This window comes from Bemisia tabaci, chromosome 2, assembly GCF_918797505.1.
Source record: "Bemisia tabaci chromosome 2, PGI_BMITA_v3".
NCBI classification, from domain to species: Eukaryota; Metazoa; Arthropoda; class Insecta; order Hemiptera; family Aleyrodidae; genus Bemisia; species Bemisia tabaci.
In genome coordinates, this window is record NC_092794.1 from 47,320,554 (window position 1) to 47,338,844 (window position 18,291).

General features: G+C 35.6%; 1 protein-coding gene across 1 annotated transcript in view; it reads left to right on the forward strand.

The window, feature by feature from the left end:
• nonC (serine/threonine-protein kinase Smg1) overlaps positions 1–18,061 on the forward strand; it is a 39,321-nt gene extending 21,260 nt beyond the window's left edge. Inside the window, exons 16-33 of the mRNA XM_019040145.2 lie at positions 446–581; positions 1,677–1,809; positions 2,698–2,971; positions 3,317–3,460; positions 4,041–4,231; positions 4,531–4,841; positions 5,546–5,928; positions 6,193–6,432; positions 7,083–7,365; positions 8,167–8,466; positions 9,140–9,297; positions 9,863–10,027; positions 10,470–10,617; positions 11,165–11,325; positions 11,920–12,082; positions 12,499–12,639; positions 13,201–13,322; positions 15,021–18,061. Coding sequence (XP_018895690.2) covers positions 446–581; positions 1,677–1,809; positions 2,698–2,971; positions 3,317–3,460; positions 4,041–4,231; positions 4,531–4,841; positions 5,546–5,928; positions 6,193–6,432; positions 7,083–7,365; positions 8,167–8,466; positions 9,140–9,297; positions 9,863–10,027; positions 10,470–10,617; positions 11,165–11,325; positions 11,920–12,082; positions 12,499–12,639; positions 13,201–13,322; positions 15,021–15,098 — 3,531 coding nt within the window. The 3' untranslated portion in view covers positions 15,099–18,061. The remainder of the gene's footprint in view (positions 1–445; positions 582–1,676; positions 1,810–2,697; positions 2,972–3,316; positions 3,461–4,040; positions 4,232–4,530; positions 4,842–5,545; positions 5,929–6,192; positions 6,433–7,082; positions 7,366–8,166; positions 8,467–9,139; positions 9,298–9,862; positions 10,028–10,469; positions 10,618–11,164; positions 11,326–11,919; positions 12,083–12,498; positions 12,640–13,200; positions 13,323–15,020) is intronic.
• The last annotated feature ends 230 nt before the right edge of the window (positions 18,062–18,291 follow it).

The window sequence follows — 18,291 nt, forward strand, 5'->3', positions numbered from 1 at the left end:
TAAATCTTAAAATCTGGCAAAACTTAATTATTTAAGTTTGTTTACTAAGCAGCGAAGTTGTGTTTCTGCCAGCTTTTAATTCAACGTATGACAAAAAATTCTTATGATGGAGAAATGAAATTTATTTAGAAATAATTTTTGCTGTACGATTGTAAACCTGGGCTAAAGAACCATAAATACATTTTCACCGATTCAAAAAATCAGGGGAAAATATCTTAATCCTTAACACCAATCCCTTAATAGCATAAATTATTACTCAATTATTTTGATGAAAAATGCATCCATTGTCAATGGGTCACACTTTTTTTTTTTTTTTTTTTTTTTTAAGTCCTCGTATTGAAAAAAATTAGAATATATTTTGAGTAGTTTTCCAGTATATGTCTTAACCCAATGTCTCTAATTTTGTTACTCTCTTTATCTAATTGGTCCATTTTTTATTTCACAGGGAATATTTAGGTTATCTTGTGAGCACGTCTTGCGAGTCATGAAAAAAGGTCGGGAAACTCTCTTGACCTTGTTAGAAGCATTTGTTTATGATCCATTGATTGATTGGACCCTTGGCAATGAAACTGGATTTACAGGTGAGTTTTCACTCAGCTTTTAGATCGAGTCACATTTTCTTACAAAAGCCGTAGTTTGGTAGTTTCCATAGTGCTAATAGCGCTATCTACTGGCTGGCTGTATAACCAAATGTCACCACCGCATGCTAAATAGTGCACCACCATCATACCACCCTGATTTTTATATTGTTTACCCATTTTCTGCTGATGTCAATTTGCTGCTTTCTTGACCTATTAATGCCTCTCCTTCCTGTTCTTTTCCTCCGTTCCTGCACCTTTCTCGTAATAAATAATATATATCAATGGCTAAAATTGAAGAATGCGTATCCTCATTGCAAGGTTTCAAAATCTGTGACAACGTTCTATTTTTCAAAGAGAAAACCAACTAAAATATCTCCTTGTAATCCTCCATGAATAATTGAAATTTGAAGAGTATTCACAACAAATTTCAAAAAAATTATTGGTCAGTTTTCTTTTTATGAAAAAGTTACACTTGAGCAGAAATTTACAATGTCGCAATCAGATCAATTTCCAACTTTAGTCCTTGATGTCGCTGACTGACATGAATTACTTAATTACTAATAATATTCTTCAGGAATTAATTTTCGAACTTCCTGTCTCGTGATTTATTCTCTAAATAAAATCTTGAAAAACAAATTACAAGTTATAAAGTTTAACAAAGTTACAAAGTTTTTTAGTTTGCACCTTGTCCAGTGCTTTATTAGATGGCTTTGCCATAACTAACCAACTGGATTTAGCAAACAAAGGTTATTTCTGCCCGTCAGCAGTTGGAAGAATTCTTTTTTCAAAGTGATGTAAAAAAATCTGCCAACTGTAGACTTCCTCTGAACAAGCCCCTTGTTTTTTAATGCTATTTTTCTGTCAATATGAACACTGTCCCATTCTTCCTCATCCATCATAATTGTATCGCATTTAACAGTCAATTTTAGTCACTGAAAGATTTAAAATTGATTTAGTTGAAATCAAAATATCCCTCATAAAATCTGTTGTTAATTCATCCATTCAGATGTGCCCTTTAAAATTTGTCCATTTTATTTGAATAGTCTCAGAAGACTTTTTTGTTACCATCTCTTAACCTCTAAAATTTGTTTTCAGGTGCTGTCTATGGTGGTGGGAAAACATTAAACCTAGAAATGCAGCAGAAGAGACAGCAACTGGAACGAGAGGTGACTTGTTCTATGCTCACTGTTCGAGTTGCTGAAATGAGATTCGAATGCCAGGCTAGCAGGTATGCCGACATATTATGTGGGAAAGTAAAACAATCCTCCAAATGCAGTAATGCGCTATCGTTATGTAAAAAATAGGAGAAAGAATCAGAAGACTTATAGAGCTCTAATTCCAACTTCTCATATTTTATAGCTGCTAAAAGGACCATTTGACCCTCAAATGCCCAAGGCGGGCCCAAATTGACCCAAGGCTTGTTACAAATATGTGCCCCACTGTTTGTATGGGACCAATACATGAGAAAAGATACAGGTTTATGAAAACATCCGAACAGAAGATCAGGCATCAAATCGGAGGGGGGAGAGAGGAGGGAATTAATGAGGGTGAGGGAATTTTTTTGATGACTGCCCCAAGATGAGTAGAGTCCATCCAACTATCTCTCACGGAGAAATTTTTGTTCTTTTTCTTCAAGTATGGATTAATATTGATCCATTCTTAAGAATGGAAAAAGCTTCAATTTTCTTTGCTCATAGTGAAAAGGGTCACAATAAAAAATCAAAAAAGTCTTGGCTCATTATATATTACTGAAGAATAGAATTTTATGTATGCTGCACTAGTATAATGCAGCATTCCGTGAAAACACTCCCAGGTGATGAGCGATAGAAGAGTCTCTTTCCACTGCTTTGATCTTGCTACTGTTAGCCCTATACACTCCGAACCTTTTCACTTTCTCGCTACCCGAGGGTAGAGAAAGTATTGTTTACCTTGGTTTTTCTCCTTATCTGGTTTGAGCAGTGAGAAATAACTCCAATATCTTTTGCCATCATAAACCTTTTCCTTAGTTTACTACCCACATAGTTCTTGTGTGGGTCGTTCTTTTTCTCAAACTGTTTTGGTGAGACTTTCACTGCTCATTGTAAATTTAAACCATATCAATGAAACGTTTTTCTAGGGATAAACTCATGCAAGAGTTAAAGAATCTGCAAGCTTGTATTGAAGAGTGGTTGGAAGAGACAAGAAAGCTAGAAAAAGGAGAAGAGCGGTTAGCTGAACAGCACGAGCAGCTTGCCCTAGTGAAGGAGGCTGAGGCCTGTCCTCAACACTCTCTCTTCTCACTTCCTGCACGGTATTCTTCGCACCAGGCAGCTACATCAGCTATGGAGAAAGTGAGGACTTTATTGAATGAGAAAGTCATTGACTGTGATCGCCACCTGGCGCAGTACTCTGTAAGTATTGTATATTCTTTTTTGCCCTTGAAAAAGATCGTAGGATGAATAGTCAAAAGAGAAAATAAAAGTTCTTGTGTTTGATTTCCACAAGCAAAATATGAACTGGTCAGCTCAAGAATTAAGGTGATAGAATAATGAAGGTTTTACAATAACTATTGTCCTCTTTCATTTATCATATTTGTTCGTTATTTATCCTATCATTTTTATTAGTTTATCTCTTTTTTATACTTCAAATTTGATCGAGAATATTCAATTTCTAGTAAAAAAAAATTGGAACTTCATAATTGAGTCGAATCCCTCATGAATCATGTCTCCTGAAATACTTTGTTGGTTTGATTTTAGGCTGCTCTTAGCTGCATCAGTGGTCCACAGTTGTCTCAATGGTTGACAGAGGTTAACGCCCGCACGAAAGTAAATGATGATCAGATTTTTGACCTGGTCAGTGAATTTCTTCAGACTTCCGGTCAAGCTGCTCTGCTCTCGCAGGTAATCACATTTAGGATGGCCAAAATCACCTGTACCAGACTTTTTCCTTTGCTATTTTAGGTTAGACAAAGTTGGGGACCTTAGAATCAAATCAGGAATTGACCTTGAGGAATCTCATCATTCCAGAGCTCTCCTGATCAAGTAGTATGGTATCAATGAGCATGGCGCCAACAAACAATTCTGAGTTCTGTTGACACCATAATCTTCCCAAAAAAAAAAATAATGCTGCCTACTTTAAAATAATGAGCAAGAAGCAACCAAATTTAAAACTTATTTTTATTTGTGTGTCACCCAAATCCTTTTTTCTTCCTAAATTTATTTTTCTGTCAGTTGACACCAGCCACAGAAAAAAAATTGGATACCCATCGCATCTTCATACTGAAGTTCCCAAGTAGATTTGCGCAAGATGTCTCAGATCTTGACTGCAAATCACTCAAACCCCCCCCCACCCTTCCAAGGGGACCTTGCTAATAAGTCTAAATGACTTAAACACAATCTGTAAAACCTGGAAAAATGAGACGTATACATTTTCAGAGAAGAAATGGAATCCTATTTATTACACACTTTGATGCATTTTCAGTGTCTGCAGCTGGAAAGTGACGTATGTGAAGTGCGTTGTGAGCAGACAAAACTGACTTCATCTTGTTTAGAGCTCTTACACCGTTATAGCACGATAATAAGACTCCATCCAACTGCCAGACTAGATCACCATCGAGCAACCTGCTACCGTCGTTGGGCCTCAGCCATTCTTCAACATATGTCTCCACAAATGTAAGTCTTCCCAAATTTCAAACAAATCAAAATTAGAAAAATGTTCACATCTTGTGTTTGATAATGCACCATCTCTAATCCCCATTTATTAATGAGTAATACTTGTTTCTTTTTAGATAAAATTTACACTGTAAATTATTCTTGATTGATCTCCAAAGCATGACATCATTTTAGTCATAAAGAAACAAGCATATTTAATCCCAAACAAAGAAAAATTCAAACTCTATTAATTTTTTGTGTTTCTGAGTTGAGCTTATCAATCAGTCACTCCTAGTAAGTTTCCTCCTTTTTATTTTCAGAATTGCAGAGGTGAATTTGGAATTCAAAACCCTTTTCAATTCACCAGACACCAACACCCTGATCTCTCAACAAGCTCTTGCGTATTCAATAGGCCTCCAGAATACGCTTCATGATGCGCAAGCACGCCTGACCAAAACATATGAGCGTTCCAAGAGTTTTCCAGCGGCAGATGTGGAACTTGTTTTGACTGAAGCTGATAAAGGCATCTTAAAAGCAAGAGATAGGTGTCCACTTGCCCTGGAGTGTGTCATAATTACCACACTCTGTAATTTGAACAAACGATTTCTAATGATGGAAGCTGCAGCTGCAAGTAAGTTCTGCTCCGGAAGTTAGTTTTTTGGGAAGTCTGAAAGAGTTGAAAACGCATGAGTAAGAAAAAATGTGTGAAGCTGTTAGTTAAGTTCTGTCTATCAAACATCCGATGACGATGATGAGGATGATGATGTTGAACGAAAAAGTCTCTTATGTAAAATTTGTGATTGTTTGCCATCCTACATTTTTTGTGAGACTACAAAAGAATGTCAAACAAACACTTTGTTACTTACTCTGTCTCATCAAATGATTCTATAATTGATGACCTAGTAGAAGGAGTCATCAGATAATTTTTACCAACAGACCTAACGAAAGTTCCCTCAAAAAGTCGACCGAAGTATTCGCAGTTGATTAGATATTGGACTGTTTGAATTTGGATGAAATTTGAATTTAAATGTAAAATTTGAGATCTCCAGAAAATGGAAAAAATCCTTGAAATAACAACTCAGTAAAAAAACAATACTGAGGCAAAGAGTGCGATCTCCTTTTCCAAGTAGTTTCTTTGTTTTGAAAGGCTTTGTTCAAAGCGGATATTCCAATGCAGGTCGCCTCCTAATGGTTTAAAGTGTCCCTGCTGGTCACAGTTCAAATTAAGGTCTTCTATAGTTCAAGATAGATTCGAGGATGTATGCTGTGAAGTTTGACCACTTATTCGTACAAATATTGCCTCAAGGAATTATTTAATATTTTGTTTTATTTTAGGTGCTGGGGACTGTCTCTTGGATTTAACTTCTCGTGACGGAGACTGGTTCCTTGATGATTTGTGCTGGACTGCAAGCTCAGCAGTCAAATTGATATCTTACTTCCCGCCACCAAAGTCTGAAAGCTCCACCGAAGCTGATTTTCAGTCAACCTTGAAATGCCTTCACTGGGCTCATAAAATTTTCCGAATTCTCCAAGAGCTCCTCGTCAATGTTGAGTCAATTATTTTACCGGAATGTTTGCGGACAGTCTTGGTCGGAGAAAATAGTGTACTAGCCATGGTGGCCCAGTTGAGTCATATCACCAACTCCACACCTGTCCCTCTCTCGGAATTGCTGCATCAGTTGGGTCTTCACCTTCGATTTGTCGTCATGGGAATGCCGGTTTGTATTTCCTCTCAATTCAGAATAAATTTAATGCCACGTGAAATTTGTTCCTTAGGAGTTAAGTTTTGAAACATTATCATGGAGATCTTAGAGCTATGCCTTTTTTTAAGAGAGAAGAATAAAAAAACATCAGTCTATGACGATGATGCCACCACAAATTGATGACAAAAACATAGGGAATCTGTGGATTTTAAATATGAATGTAGTGATTAATAATTATCGAAGATTTAGCTGACTGTATCCATGTATTTCTGTTCTCAGTCCCCGCACAGCAACGCCCTTCAAGTCGTGAAAGATTTACGGGAACAGTTCAAAGCATTAACAAAAGTTAAAGAGGCGGAAGACTCCCTCTCTCAAGGTCAGATGCTTCTGATGGCGTTCAACGGTCTTTTTGAAAATCTTTACATTGAAACGTCTCAGCTTTTTACTGCTCTTGGAACTTTGCAAGTGCCATCTGTTTGGAAAATTGTCGACCAAATTCGTGAAGCCAAAACTTTTGCTGTAAGTACTCACTAGATTTTTATCTTTTGTCCCATGTTTTTTTTTTAATATTTTATTTCCTACCAATTAGTGTTATCCTCTGTTTGTTGTTTATCGACTACCTTTTAATTTTGAAACTGTAGTTATTCATTCTGTGATGTTCGGCAAGATCCAGGGGCCTTGTTGTTTTTTTTAAAATGTTCAGTCCTATTTGAGAAGCACTTAGTTTTCAGACTAACCATCATAATTATAATAGAACAGTGATTACCCGCGTGATATAGAAACACAGCAGAAGAGAACCACTACCAATTTTGTGTTCAACAGTAGCGTGAGACTTTAGGACACCAATTTGTCGAATTTTCCTCAGGATCGTAGAGTAAGTCTGCAAAGAAATTACCACTGATGGAAAAATTTGGCTCAGGTGTAAAAACCTTTAAAAAAATTCGATTCAAATCTGAATAAGATTCAAAATTGAAGTTTTGAATAGAGCGGCAAGAAGAAATTGAAGAAATTGCTCCCTCTACATCTATGTTAGGGAAAAACTATATTTTCAGCCTGTAACATAAATTTAAAGATTGTTAAATAGATTCACTATTCTAATTAAGTGGATTCCAAGGTTTTAAAATCTGAATTCCAATGAATCTGATCTTCAATTTGATGTCATTTTACAGGCACCTGTCTGGGAAGTGGAATTCCGGGAGGTGCTAAATGACATGTTCTTGTTAAAACGACTTCAAACAATGCAAGACTTCTTCTCACTTTGCACAATCATGGGAGCTGGTTTCATTGGTGGGGCTGGTGCACCAACATCGTTCTACAGTGATGATATCTTGTGCAAACCGGTTCGACGATTCATTGCTGATTTCCTTGAACGCAACTTGCTCGGAGTATTTTCTCACACTCTAGCTGTCACAATTTGTCTGCTCTTGCAGCGCAGCGGTCTAAATGTAACAAGTAAGTCTTTTCATATCTATTCTCGAAACTTAAATTTGTTTCTCCAATTGGGGGTACGAAAATCAATCGGTTTGTGAAGGGTTACCTGAAAACGAAAATGAATTATTTTGTTTCAATGGAACCGGCATGGTCTTTTCAATCATACTCTCTTAGTCTGGCAGTAGCTTGAAAATTAGAGGACATTGAGGACAAAGGACTTAATGACCAAATGGAAGTATCAAATTTTTATAAACTGCAGCAGCTTTTCTCCTAGCTGGATCTGAAAATCTCAGTAATATCATTTTTCATTCAGCATTTCAGAGAATTGATCTGGGTAAACCTGAAAAAGCATGCGAATTCCAATTTCAAATCCACCATAACAGTCTATTAGTTGAGGAATTATCTGCTGACAGAGGAGAAAAGCTAGATACCACAGTAGAACTCACATGTTGTGCTGTGTTAAAAAATTATAATTTATAGTAGAAATGTTACCATTTGGCGATAAAAATCCCAAACTATGTGTTTCGTTTGCAGTGTTAAAAAATATCCGCTCCAATTTAATTTTTGTAGAAGAGAACATACCAACATCATTCCTTGAAGTTTTTTTAGAATTTCCTTGGCACTGAAGAGAAAAATCATGAAAACTTTTAAGAATTGACATTTAGCAGTTCTCCATTTAAAAAATAAAGTACGACAGGAAGTCTCCAACATCGCAAACAGAGATACATGGTTTAAGAATTTCTCCGTTGCATTGCTTCCTTCGGTTATACTTTTTTTGTCCCTGAATATGACTGTATCTTTATATTAATCCTTTGTTTCAAGGTGAAGTTGAACAGAGAGATATTGGAGCCCAGAACAAAGTGCCCCTTGAGGAGTTGTGTCATAAGAATGTAGAGCAGAGCTTGCGACAAGGGTCACTAAATTCTTCTGCTTTAGCTCAAGCGTCATCGCTAGTGAGCCATTGCGAGAATGCTTGGCGACGCCTGGAGATAGCTCAGCGACTCACTCAAGACATCGAAGTGAGCAACAACACAGTGCACCGGTTACAGCTACAATTCACAGCACATTATTGGCTCCATGAGGATCTTCTCACTATTCATAGTCTTCCAGGTCCTCCTTTAAGTGAGTATATGCCCTTCGAAAATTTTTGATTTCTGAAGATGGTTTTGTGGGCGCTGAAGATAGACAGTCGCACTGTGATAGATGTCACCTAGTCTGGAAAGTCCAGAAATAGTTCTGATTTTTTGAACAATCAACTGCCCTCCTTCAACTATCTACGATTCTAAAAAAAACTTTGTAGTACAGCGTTCTAAGTTTGAAATTAGAGTTCCCATCAATAATTCCAGTGGAAAATTCTATGTTTGCCCTTCCAATCACTTTTACATTATGTCATCAGAGAACCCCTTTATGACATCATCTTACAACAGTTGATGACATCATTGATGTACCTATTCTCTGCTGTTTTTGGGCATTTCAGGCTTTTTTTGGCTGACGCCGTCATCCACAAACTCAATGATGACTAACAGCCTAATATTCCTTGTTCTTTCTATTTATCGTCATTGACCATGAATCCAAGTGAATAGCAACAATCATGTCCCTTTTCGAAGTCTGTTGCCTGTTTTTTCTGGAAGGGGAGGGGGGGGGGCTGTAGATTTTCATATTTTTTCATTCTCATTTTGTATTCTAAATTCTGAAAATTTACCTAAGGGGAAACCTCGTTTTCTCGACTTTTGCTCCAAGTGTTTAATTTATGTCTTTATATTCATTAGATTATGCCATTTGTTTAATTTTGCAGGTCGAGCCCATTTAATGCTTGATCTAAGGAAAACCTCGTCGGCACTGCTAGCTCTGCAAGTGAAACTTGGAGAAGTCCGAGAACAACAGTCTAACTTGATAACAACTGTTGAGCAACGTCTGAAGTGGGCTGTAGGAGCTAATCCTGCCTTGACAGATGTAAGTTTCTTTTTTGATCTCTACTAAGTAATTAAATAGTTTTAGTGAAAATGGCTAATTCAGGCTGTAAGAATCAATGTGCTCACTGCTTTTCTGTTGAAAGGATAAATAGATGAAAATGAGTCAGTTTATCTGAGGTGGGACTGGCCTGCTTGTAGTTGTTTACCATAGTTTTTAGCCTGAGAAAAACAATTAGCTGGTTTAAATCTCCCACCAAGTTGTCCCAGCAAAGAAATAATGTTCGTTTTTGTCAGAGTGTCCAAAAGGCATTTCAACAGAACCCCCTCTTATTGAGAACATGTATGTCACAAAAGGAAGATGGCGGTCGCAATGGCAATTACCAACTTCCCACCACTCAATTAAAGCGTTATAATTCATGCAGCAAAATAAATTACATCATTTTCCCGAATTAAGATTTGTATCACAGCCTGATGAACAAATTTATCTCCACTAAAATCTACCTTCAATGAAACGTACCTCCGGCATATCTGCATTTTAATTTTACCACAAGAAATCAATTTTTGCAAATGTAGACTTTTTTTGAATTTTTTTCTTTCCATTTTAGATTCTGAGTGCTTTTGAAACAAATGTGTTAACTGAAAGTGAGCGAATTGGATCAGAGCAGCGACTGGCAGCTGCTGTTGCAGGCCTGTGCTCAACATTCCTGCACCATGAGGCTCTACGCACAAGAACCAAAGAAGCCCTAGCCAATGATGCTGCTTTCATGGAGGTAACCACAGATAGTTCTATTTTCCAGGTTTTAGATCCTTTGATCTTATTTACCCTGAAGAAGTGATAAGGTCCACACGTACGAGATACGCTTGATTTAAAATCAATTTTTAACATGGATTTTTGTTTGAACTTGGACAGGGTACACAGCCAATGCAGTATTTGAAACATCGAAAATATTCATAAAAGTCTGTCAGTGCCCTCCAACTCTTTGGTCCGTCATTTCCGTCTCATTGTGTGTCGTTTCTTTGCAATGTGTTGTTCTTTTCATACCCTTACAAACTGATGAAAAGCTTCCTCACTGCCAAACCTTCAGCTTTTATCATCATCAAACTTAGTTTATCAGTTAAACCTTTTTCATTGGATGTAATTAAGATCCGTTGCTTGATCCATATTTTAATTCAGTTCTAATAGTCTGGTGTATTCTATTTTATATTTTTCAGTTGATTGAAAAATGTGATCATGCAATTTATCTCTCTATCAACACCCATGGTTCCTTGACACCCTTAGAGGAAGGATTAGTGAAACTCATTCCTCCTGGAGAAGTTATTGACTGGTCATGGTTGAAAAAAGCAGAAACACTAATATCAGGTACTTGCTGGTGATGAATGTATTATTTAAAGTCATTTCATACAGAAATAGAGTTTATTATTGCTGGAATAGCCAATACAAAAATTGATGTTTTTGATAAAGTCTCTAATTTATTGGGAATATTTTACATTTTTAACTGGTTTTGAATATTCTCTAGTCCTTTAGTTTCATTGAAGTTGAGGAGAGCATAGTTAATCAATCCTAAACAGCTCTCGATTTTGATTTTTTATTTTGTGAGTTTAATATTTTTCCTCTACTCTCAAATTTCAGTCAAGCTTAATAAAATGCTCGTTTTTATTTTTTAAAATGAATTGAAGGAAGGAAGGAGAAGTATGAACCACGGTTCATATTTTTTCCTCCCTAGGTGAAGTTGTGCCAGGTATGTTTAAACCCTCCAGTCAAAAGAAAGAAAGTAAAAAGGAGAGCTAATCTAATTTATCTGATATCCCTCAGTAGAATTTTTCGAGAACTTCTCTAGGAGATAAATTTATCATCTACATTTTATTCACATGAATTAATGGTGAATCAAATTTTTCTGCTTCCCTAGGATGCACACTAGAAGTGCTACATTCAATTGAACCACTCCAGTTGGCTGTGTTTGAAGCGCACAATAAAGTTAAGATTTGTGTTCAGAATTTACGAAGACTGACTGTCTCACAGCTTAGAATCATGGCTGATATTCGCTCTCTGCTCAAAACCTTCCTGAAAGTGAGTAATTTTTACTTCAAATGTCATAATCAGAATCTTAAAAGTTGTTAAATGTTGTTGAAGAAGTTTTTTTAACACAAGAAACATGAATATCTCCCATTTTCCAAGGTTTCATAAATTCTTAACTTACCCATTTTTCACATTGGCCCTGTTTATATACGAATCTATGGCTTTCCCATTTTTGTGAGCGACCATGTATAAATGGTGTGCCACACCAACTTAAAATGTTTGCGTTCTGGGGATTTCCAGCATTCTAGAAGGTGGGTTCCATTATTCACTCTCAATTTCTCAAGGAAGAGACAAAAAGTAAAAAAACAATGGATAGCCTAAATTAGTGAGTAAATCTATACTTTTCAATTTTACTTTTTTAGTAATTCGTATCTCTCTCTTTTGTTTTATTCAGTTTTTACTCTCCAGTTAGTAAAATCAACTACCTTGTCTTTTTATTCTTATAACACTGTCTTTATTTCCCTTTAGGGTATAATGATTACTTTCAAGCACCATCCCAAATGTTTTTCATTTTTATCTAATGAGAAATTAATTTGCTCCTGTACATCTTTCTAAGCAGTTTTCTGATTTTCTGTGCTTTTTCAGATGGAGGAAAATAGTTTCTCAAGTCTGCAGGAATATCTTGGTCACTACAAACTATACCATGAGCAACTAGCAAACTTGATAAAAGAACTCCTTCCAGACACTTTCTCTGCTTCAATGGCTCGTGACGCTATCATTAAAATATCAGCCATAGTAGAGTTAACTCGTAAGTCTTCCTGTCATCACTTCTTTCTTTTTTCCCTTGTACGTTATGCTTCTTCATAATAAATTTACACAGACTTGAATGCTATTGTGCAAATTTTGAAGAGTCATCTCCTTTTTTACCGTGCAGATTATTTTTTTCTCTTTTTAATGTTTTGCAAGAGTACCACTGTGTGTGCCTGTATGCAAATGTGTCTTCAGTCCATGGGTTCTTAATTTATTTTCTGCTTTTGAAGTATTGTATAAATCAAAAAAAAAATTTGAACCTGGCAATTTGAGTGAGTTTAAGAGTTTTTCTTCTTTCCTCTTTTTGACTGAGTTCTGACCTGTTGAGGTTAAAATGTATTTTTGTTTTTTGAAAATTTTGGAGGGTTTCTGTATTGCGTAACAAGACTTATTAATATTCCATTTTGATTGCAGCATTAATCTATGATGAACTATTGAATTTGTCCTTGGATAAAAGTGTAGAACTGAAGCAAAAAAGACCACCCCTTTTGAGGCAAGAGCCAGTTTGTATGTCTCCGAAGAAAGGAGTGCCCGCAGGATTATCCACCCCTAAAGGTATGAGACCCTTTGCCGTTTGTTAAAAGTGCCACAAAATCTCTTTTCAATAACTTTATGTGAATAAAGCTTCACATTATGTCATTTTGAATTTTTTCCTTTTTTTCCCTTTTTTTCATAGCAATATCTAACTTATTATTGATCATTGCTTACCAGATAATCACTTCATTAACTGTTTAATAAAACAAAATCAAGTAATTCAATATTCAAGGGACACCAAATTATTGTAACAACCAATATTCTTCTGGCACATCCCTTTACTCCCTCTTTTTCCATGATTTGATGAGGATTGATACTTCACAATCAAAATCCATAAGTCTAAATTGAAGTGTCGGTCATAGTTTTGGTATGTCAGTTTTATGCATCGTTCGCGAATTTTTATCTTTAACAGAATCACACTCACCTATCGTGTGAGGTTTTCACTACTCCTCATGAATCCTACTGTTATGACATTCAAGAAACTTGAAAAACTGCGTTTTGGTCAAAACAGCATCAGATTTTACCATTTAATGAAAGGAATTTTTGTCCTTTACTTAGCTGTGCTCTTTTTTTCTTCTTTAGGGCGTCGACGTGGTGTCATGCAAGAACGTAACTCTTATGCTATGTCAGTTTGGCGGCGAGTGCGCCTAAAATTGGAAGGACGCGACCCAGATCCTACCAGGAAGTTGACTGTTCAGGAATCGGTTAGTAAAACAGTAATATTCAATTGGACTCAGATTTCTTTTGCTAATACAATTTTTATTCCTAAATTTATTCTTTTGTATCTCATTCACAATATGAACAGATTATGCTTGATAATAAGCTCTGTTCTGCGCATGAAGAACATCAGAATTACTTTTATTTCGTGGCCAGGGTATTTTCGTCATGAATCAGTTGAGACAACAATTATGGAGCTCAAAGTTGTTGAGGGGATCATCAAATTATAGTGCAGCAATTGTACGGTGCTGCACTGTGCTTGGTTGATTTTTGGTTATCTCCAGAAATCTTTGTCAGTCACATGACTAACTTCGTGGTTCATCTCACCAAGGATTGGTGTTATTTTTGGTTCGTCGTTGGGGCCAGAGGTTATTCCTAAAACTATCAGGATTATGATGAGTCCTGATGTTTCAATGAAGCGTACAACACATCTGAGATCTTTGCATGACCAATCAAGGACAAAAATACGCTTTATGCATGGATCTCTCTGAATTGTTCCTCCATCTTCCTGATTTTTCTCTCTTGGTTTAAAAGCTCAATTTACCAAACGCATCATTGACTAAATTCTGCAATTTAACAGATTTTTCCCAAAACCTTGCTGTTTTTCTGCAAGGACAATTTTAAATTCCTGATGATTTACTGAGCTTAAAATTCTGCACAGTTCTATTTGTAATAGGATTTTATTTTGCAATCTTGTTGTGGGTTTCCACCTCAAATCCTGGTACCTTTTTAATAGCTTTAGCACACAAGGCACTAGGGTGCTGTTGATTCCCAAATGGCTTGTGGAAAGAGTATACATGGGCACTATGACCACAGTTTAAATTAGGAAGTGTGAGAGGACAGTGAAATAGAATAATAGTCATCGTCAATCACAGTTCATGAGAAATACATTGACATAATAAATAGAGCATCAGCAAAATCATGTTGTCGAAGACGGCATGACGTGTTTGTTATCTGGAACCTCTTTTAAAAAAAGGGGGCTCCAAACAAAGTTGACCATGAATTCCAAGAATTTAAGACTCGGATATTACATTTCTTCGAAGAGTTGAATCCTTTGGACCTTGACAGATGACTTTCCGTGAAGGGATGGCGGCAGGGCGTCTATAAAGAGATTTTACAGTGTTAAATGCTCAATAACCTTTCAGAAGGTAGGCACATGGAGTGTTACTAAACGGAAGTTCATTGACGGGCATGGGGGTCGAGAGTTAAAGTTAACTGATGAGGAAAATCGAGTAAGGTTAACTTATTTTAATTTTTTCCCCTCTCTGTTCCTGTGAGAAAGGTAAACAGATTTGGTCAGAAGCAAAGCAACTGATATTATACCAAGAAAAATTCAAGAATCAAACTTCTTAACCTTTGCCGACTATTCAACCAAATATTGTGCTTTTGTTGTGAAAAAGCTGTCTTTTTTATTTATAGGATTGCTCGATTTACCAGATTTTGTTGTGGCTAGGAGCGAATTCAGCTTTCATGCTAGCCACTTGTTAGTGAAAATCATACAATTTTTATTTAACTATGGTCATAACTACCTTTATGAAAGGTCAAGTCGTTACATAGTCAACAGACTTTGAAGGAGAATTGAGTAAAATTTTTTTAATTTCAGTGGAAGAAATGTAGGTGTCAAAATGGGATTCTAAGTAAATTTGTTCTTCTTGTTTGAAATGTTTTCTCATTTCTGTGTTCAGGTTGACTGGGTCATAGGTGAAGCAACAAATATTAACAACTTAGCTTTACTATATGAAGGATGGACACCATGGGTGTGAAATAACAACCAACAAGACGAGTGGATAAGCACTCAAGGGAAAGTATTTTGATTTTATCTCCGCAGTTTTGACGGAGCTCCACGGCAGGTCGTCCGCGGCCTCGAGAGGAGGTCATTGGGGAAGTTTTTAAATCTTGGAATCAACCGCGACCGGGAACATGCAATGAGTATAATCTTACTCTTGTGTAAGACGTCTTGCTCTTGCAGATTTTCTTGGTACCAACGCAACAGGTACCATTGTACTGGAATTTCCCATATTTTGATTCCTATGATAAATTATTTTTAAGAGATCTGTTTTTTAAGGATGGAAGTTTTGTTTAAGTTCATAGTTGTCGAGAATCAACTTTTGAAATCAAGGTGGCCTTGATGTAACACCGATGGTATCCTTGCTCTTTTTATCTTTTCTTTTTCCTTTTTCCTCTCCTTTCTCTTCATTTGCTTTATTTACCAGGGTTCAATTTTTATTTTACCTTTCTCCAGTCCTTTAGTTCAAAAAATGTGAGAAAGTGACTCATATGCTCCTTTTTTCCTTTTAATGTGGAAGAGTAATTTCCTTGTTCATTTCTTTAATTTCAAGAAAGATACTTATTTCTTTAAGTTTCCTCTCCTACTGTTGTTTCCTTTTTTCTCATTCTCCTCTCTCATATCTTTTCAATTGTTGTATAATCAAGTGGAAGCATTGATAAATTGAATTTGTTACTCCTCTCCTTTCCGTTTTATAGTAACTTATTCTGAGGAGAATAACTTAAGACAGTGGATCATTTTTTGAAAATTTGATGTCTGTTTTTTTCTGATGTTGTGGAGAAATTAAAAACTTGATAGCTTCAAAATCTTAAGGAGTAATTGGCCAAGGAAAGATGCAGAACATAAATTTGTTAAAACAAGTTTCATGTTGCATATTGAGAAACTGTGAACAGAAAGGTCTATTCCGTTGAAATGCAGTAAGTTTTTGTGTCTTGACATTCTCTCTTTTTTTCTGAAGTAATCATAACATGTTAACATCATTTAAAATGTTTCATAAATTAATATCTTTGACATTGCTTAGACAGTGAATAAATCCTATACTCACAGTCGTGTCTTCATTCTCTATGCATATTCCTTTAAGGGAAGTGCATAATAATGTCGTCCTCAGGCCCTCTGAGTTCAAGGAGTAAACATCACACTGTCTCCAATTAAAAATTTTCACAGAGTATATATTCTTCCAAATCCTACCAATTATTTAAAGTTATTCTCATTAATACTGCAACAGAAAACTAAAAGAAACTTTCTAAATTTTATCTCTTGATAAAATTAATTTTCTTATGATATCCTTGTCCAATGTCCATGCTTTATCTGGTCAAAAGCCAGCCAAAAGTATGTATTTTGCCTCAGTGTTTCACTTCCTTTTTTTTCTCTGATTTTAGACAATGATCTGTTCTTACTTACCTGAACTCCTCTTACACTGATAATACTAATTTAAGGTTTTCATTGAAAAAATCGTCTTTCTCCTATGACGGTTTGTGACCTGTATGATTGCCATCTTTATCCATGTTTTTAAATAATTTTTTCTCTCCATAGTCTAGCTTTCAAAAATTGTTTTCTAAGGAGTACAGCCTCTCGTCATTTTTCGTTTTTTCTTTTCTTCAAAAAATTGAAAGAAAAGTTAAGATTCATCTCTCCTCCCTATCTATCATTTGACCTTCATTGAATTTTGTCTTTCACGTGAATGAGATGCTTTCTCACTAACATAATTTTGTTCGTTAGCCTTTCAAAAATGCTTCCATTTCATTCTATTATCGTTAAAGTTTCTCATTTGTACCATTCTTTGTCCGCATCATTTGTATTTGTCCACCATTCATTGTCATCAAAAAAAATTTACATACCGAGCTTTCTTGAACGGATGATACTTTTTACAGAGGAGGATCTGTCATCCAAAGGATGAAGAACAAAACATTACCTACTTCATGATTTATCATGATTTTATCAACCCTTTTTGTGCCAAAAACATGTATACCGAATAGAATAATTCTCCTATGAAATTATCCGAATATCATTGCTGCAACCTTTCTTCAGAAGCTCGTGTCAAGTTTTTATTAATATTTAAGAAATATCTTAATAACTGCTTAAAGAGTTCCAGCGCTTGAATTTTTGGGAGAGATGAAGCTTTTATTCAAGTCAAATCTGAAAAATGTGTTAACTGTAAAGGTCTTCTGATTAAAATCAAATATCATTGCTCAGATGATGCAATTTTGTCATTAAAAGAATAATAATAATAATACTGTTACCATCCCTCCATTTGGAAAAAATTTAATTTTTCTGTCATTGTTTATTGTTCAAACCAAGGAAGGTTTTTATTTTTTCAAGTGTCACCATCCCTCCATTTGGGAAAAATCTAATTTTTCCGTCATTGTTTATTGTTCAAATCAAGGAAGGTTTTTATTTTTTCAAGTGTCCTTTTCATCATGTTCTTTTGGAAGGATAAGTAGATTTTGCGGTCATTTTGTTTTGTATAAGAAGTGTCCTATCAATTCTCATCATTTGAACTGACTAACTAGTGCTGCTTAAGACATTTTCAAAGACAATAGTGTAATGGGACATCACACAGCTAAAGAAGTAGCAACTAAGTTTTCAGTTGTAATACTAACATATTGTAGAAAGATTCATGGCTCATGCAGCAGTATCCAATTAATTAGCTCATTTGTTGCACAAACGAAACTTTGTCTGTCGTCCTTACTTTATTAACAGAATGGAGAAGGCATTTTGAATTTACATTTGAATTACATGTGAAATTTGCTTGCCATCTCTTCTTCGTTCTGTTCATCCAACAGTCACAGTTATGTCAAACAAATTCTAAAGAACATACTCCGATCCCATTAGTCTGTTCTTATTATTATAGATCTTTTCTTCCTACCCCTTCCTTTTTATAATTTCTCATCTCTTGTCTTTACTTTGAAAGAAAGGAAAATATATGTTATAATTCTTGCATTCAATAGTATATATTTATTCATTTTTGTCGGTGGGTTTTGAGTGGGAATTAAGTATTTGACTGTACGTAAGCTCAAGTTGGAGGTCATTGCCAGACATGTCTAGCTGCTGTTTAGATAAAAATCAAAATAGGTTAGGCCTAATAGGCCTTAAGGCAAGAAAATAACTGAAAAATAACATAATTTTCTTTATTTGACTTTTGCATTAAAGGATTTTACAAATGCATCATT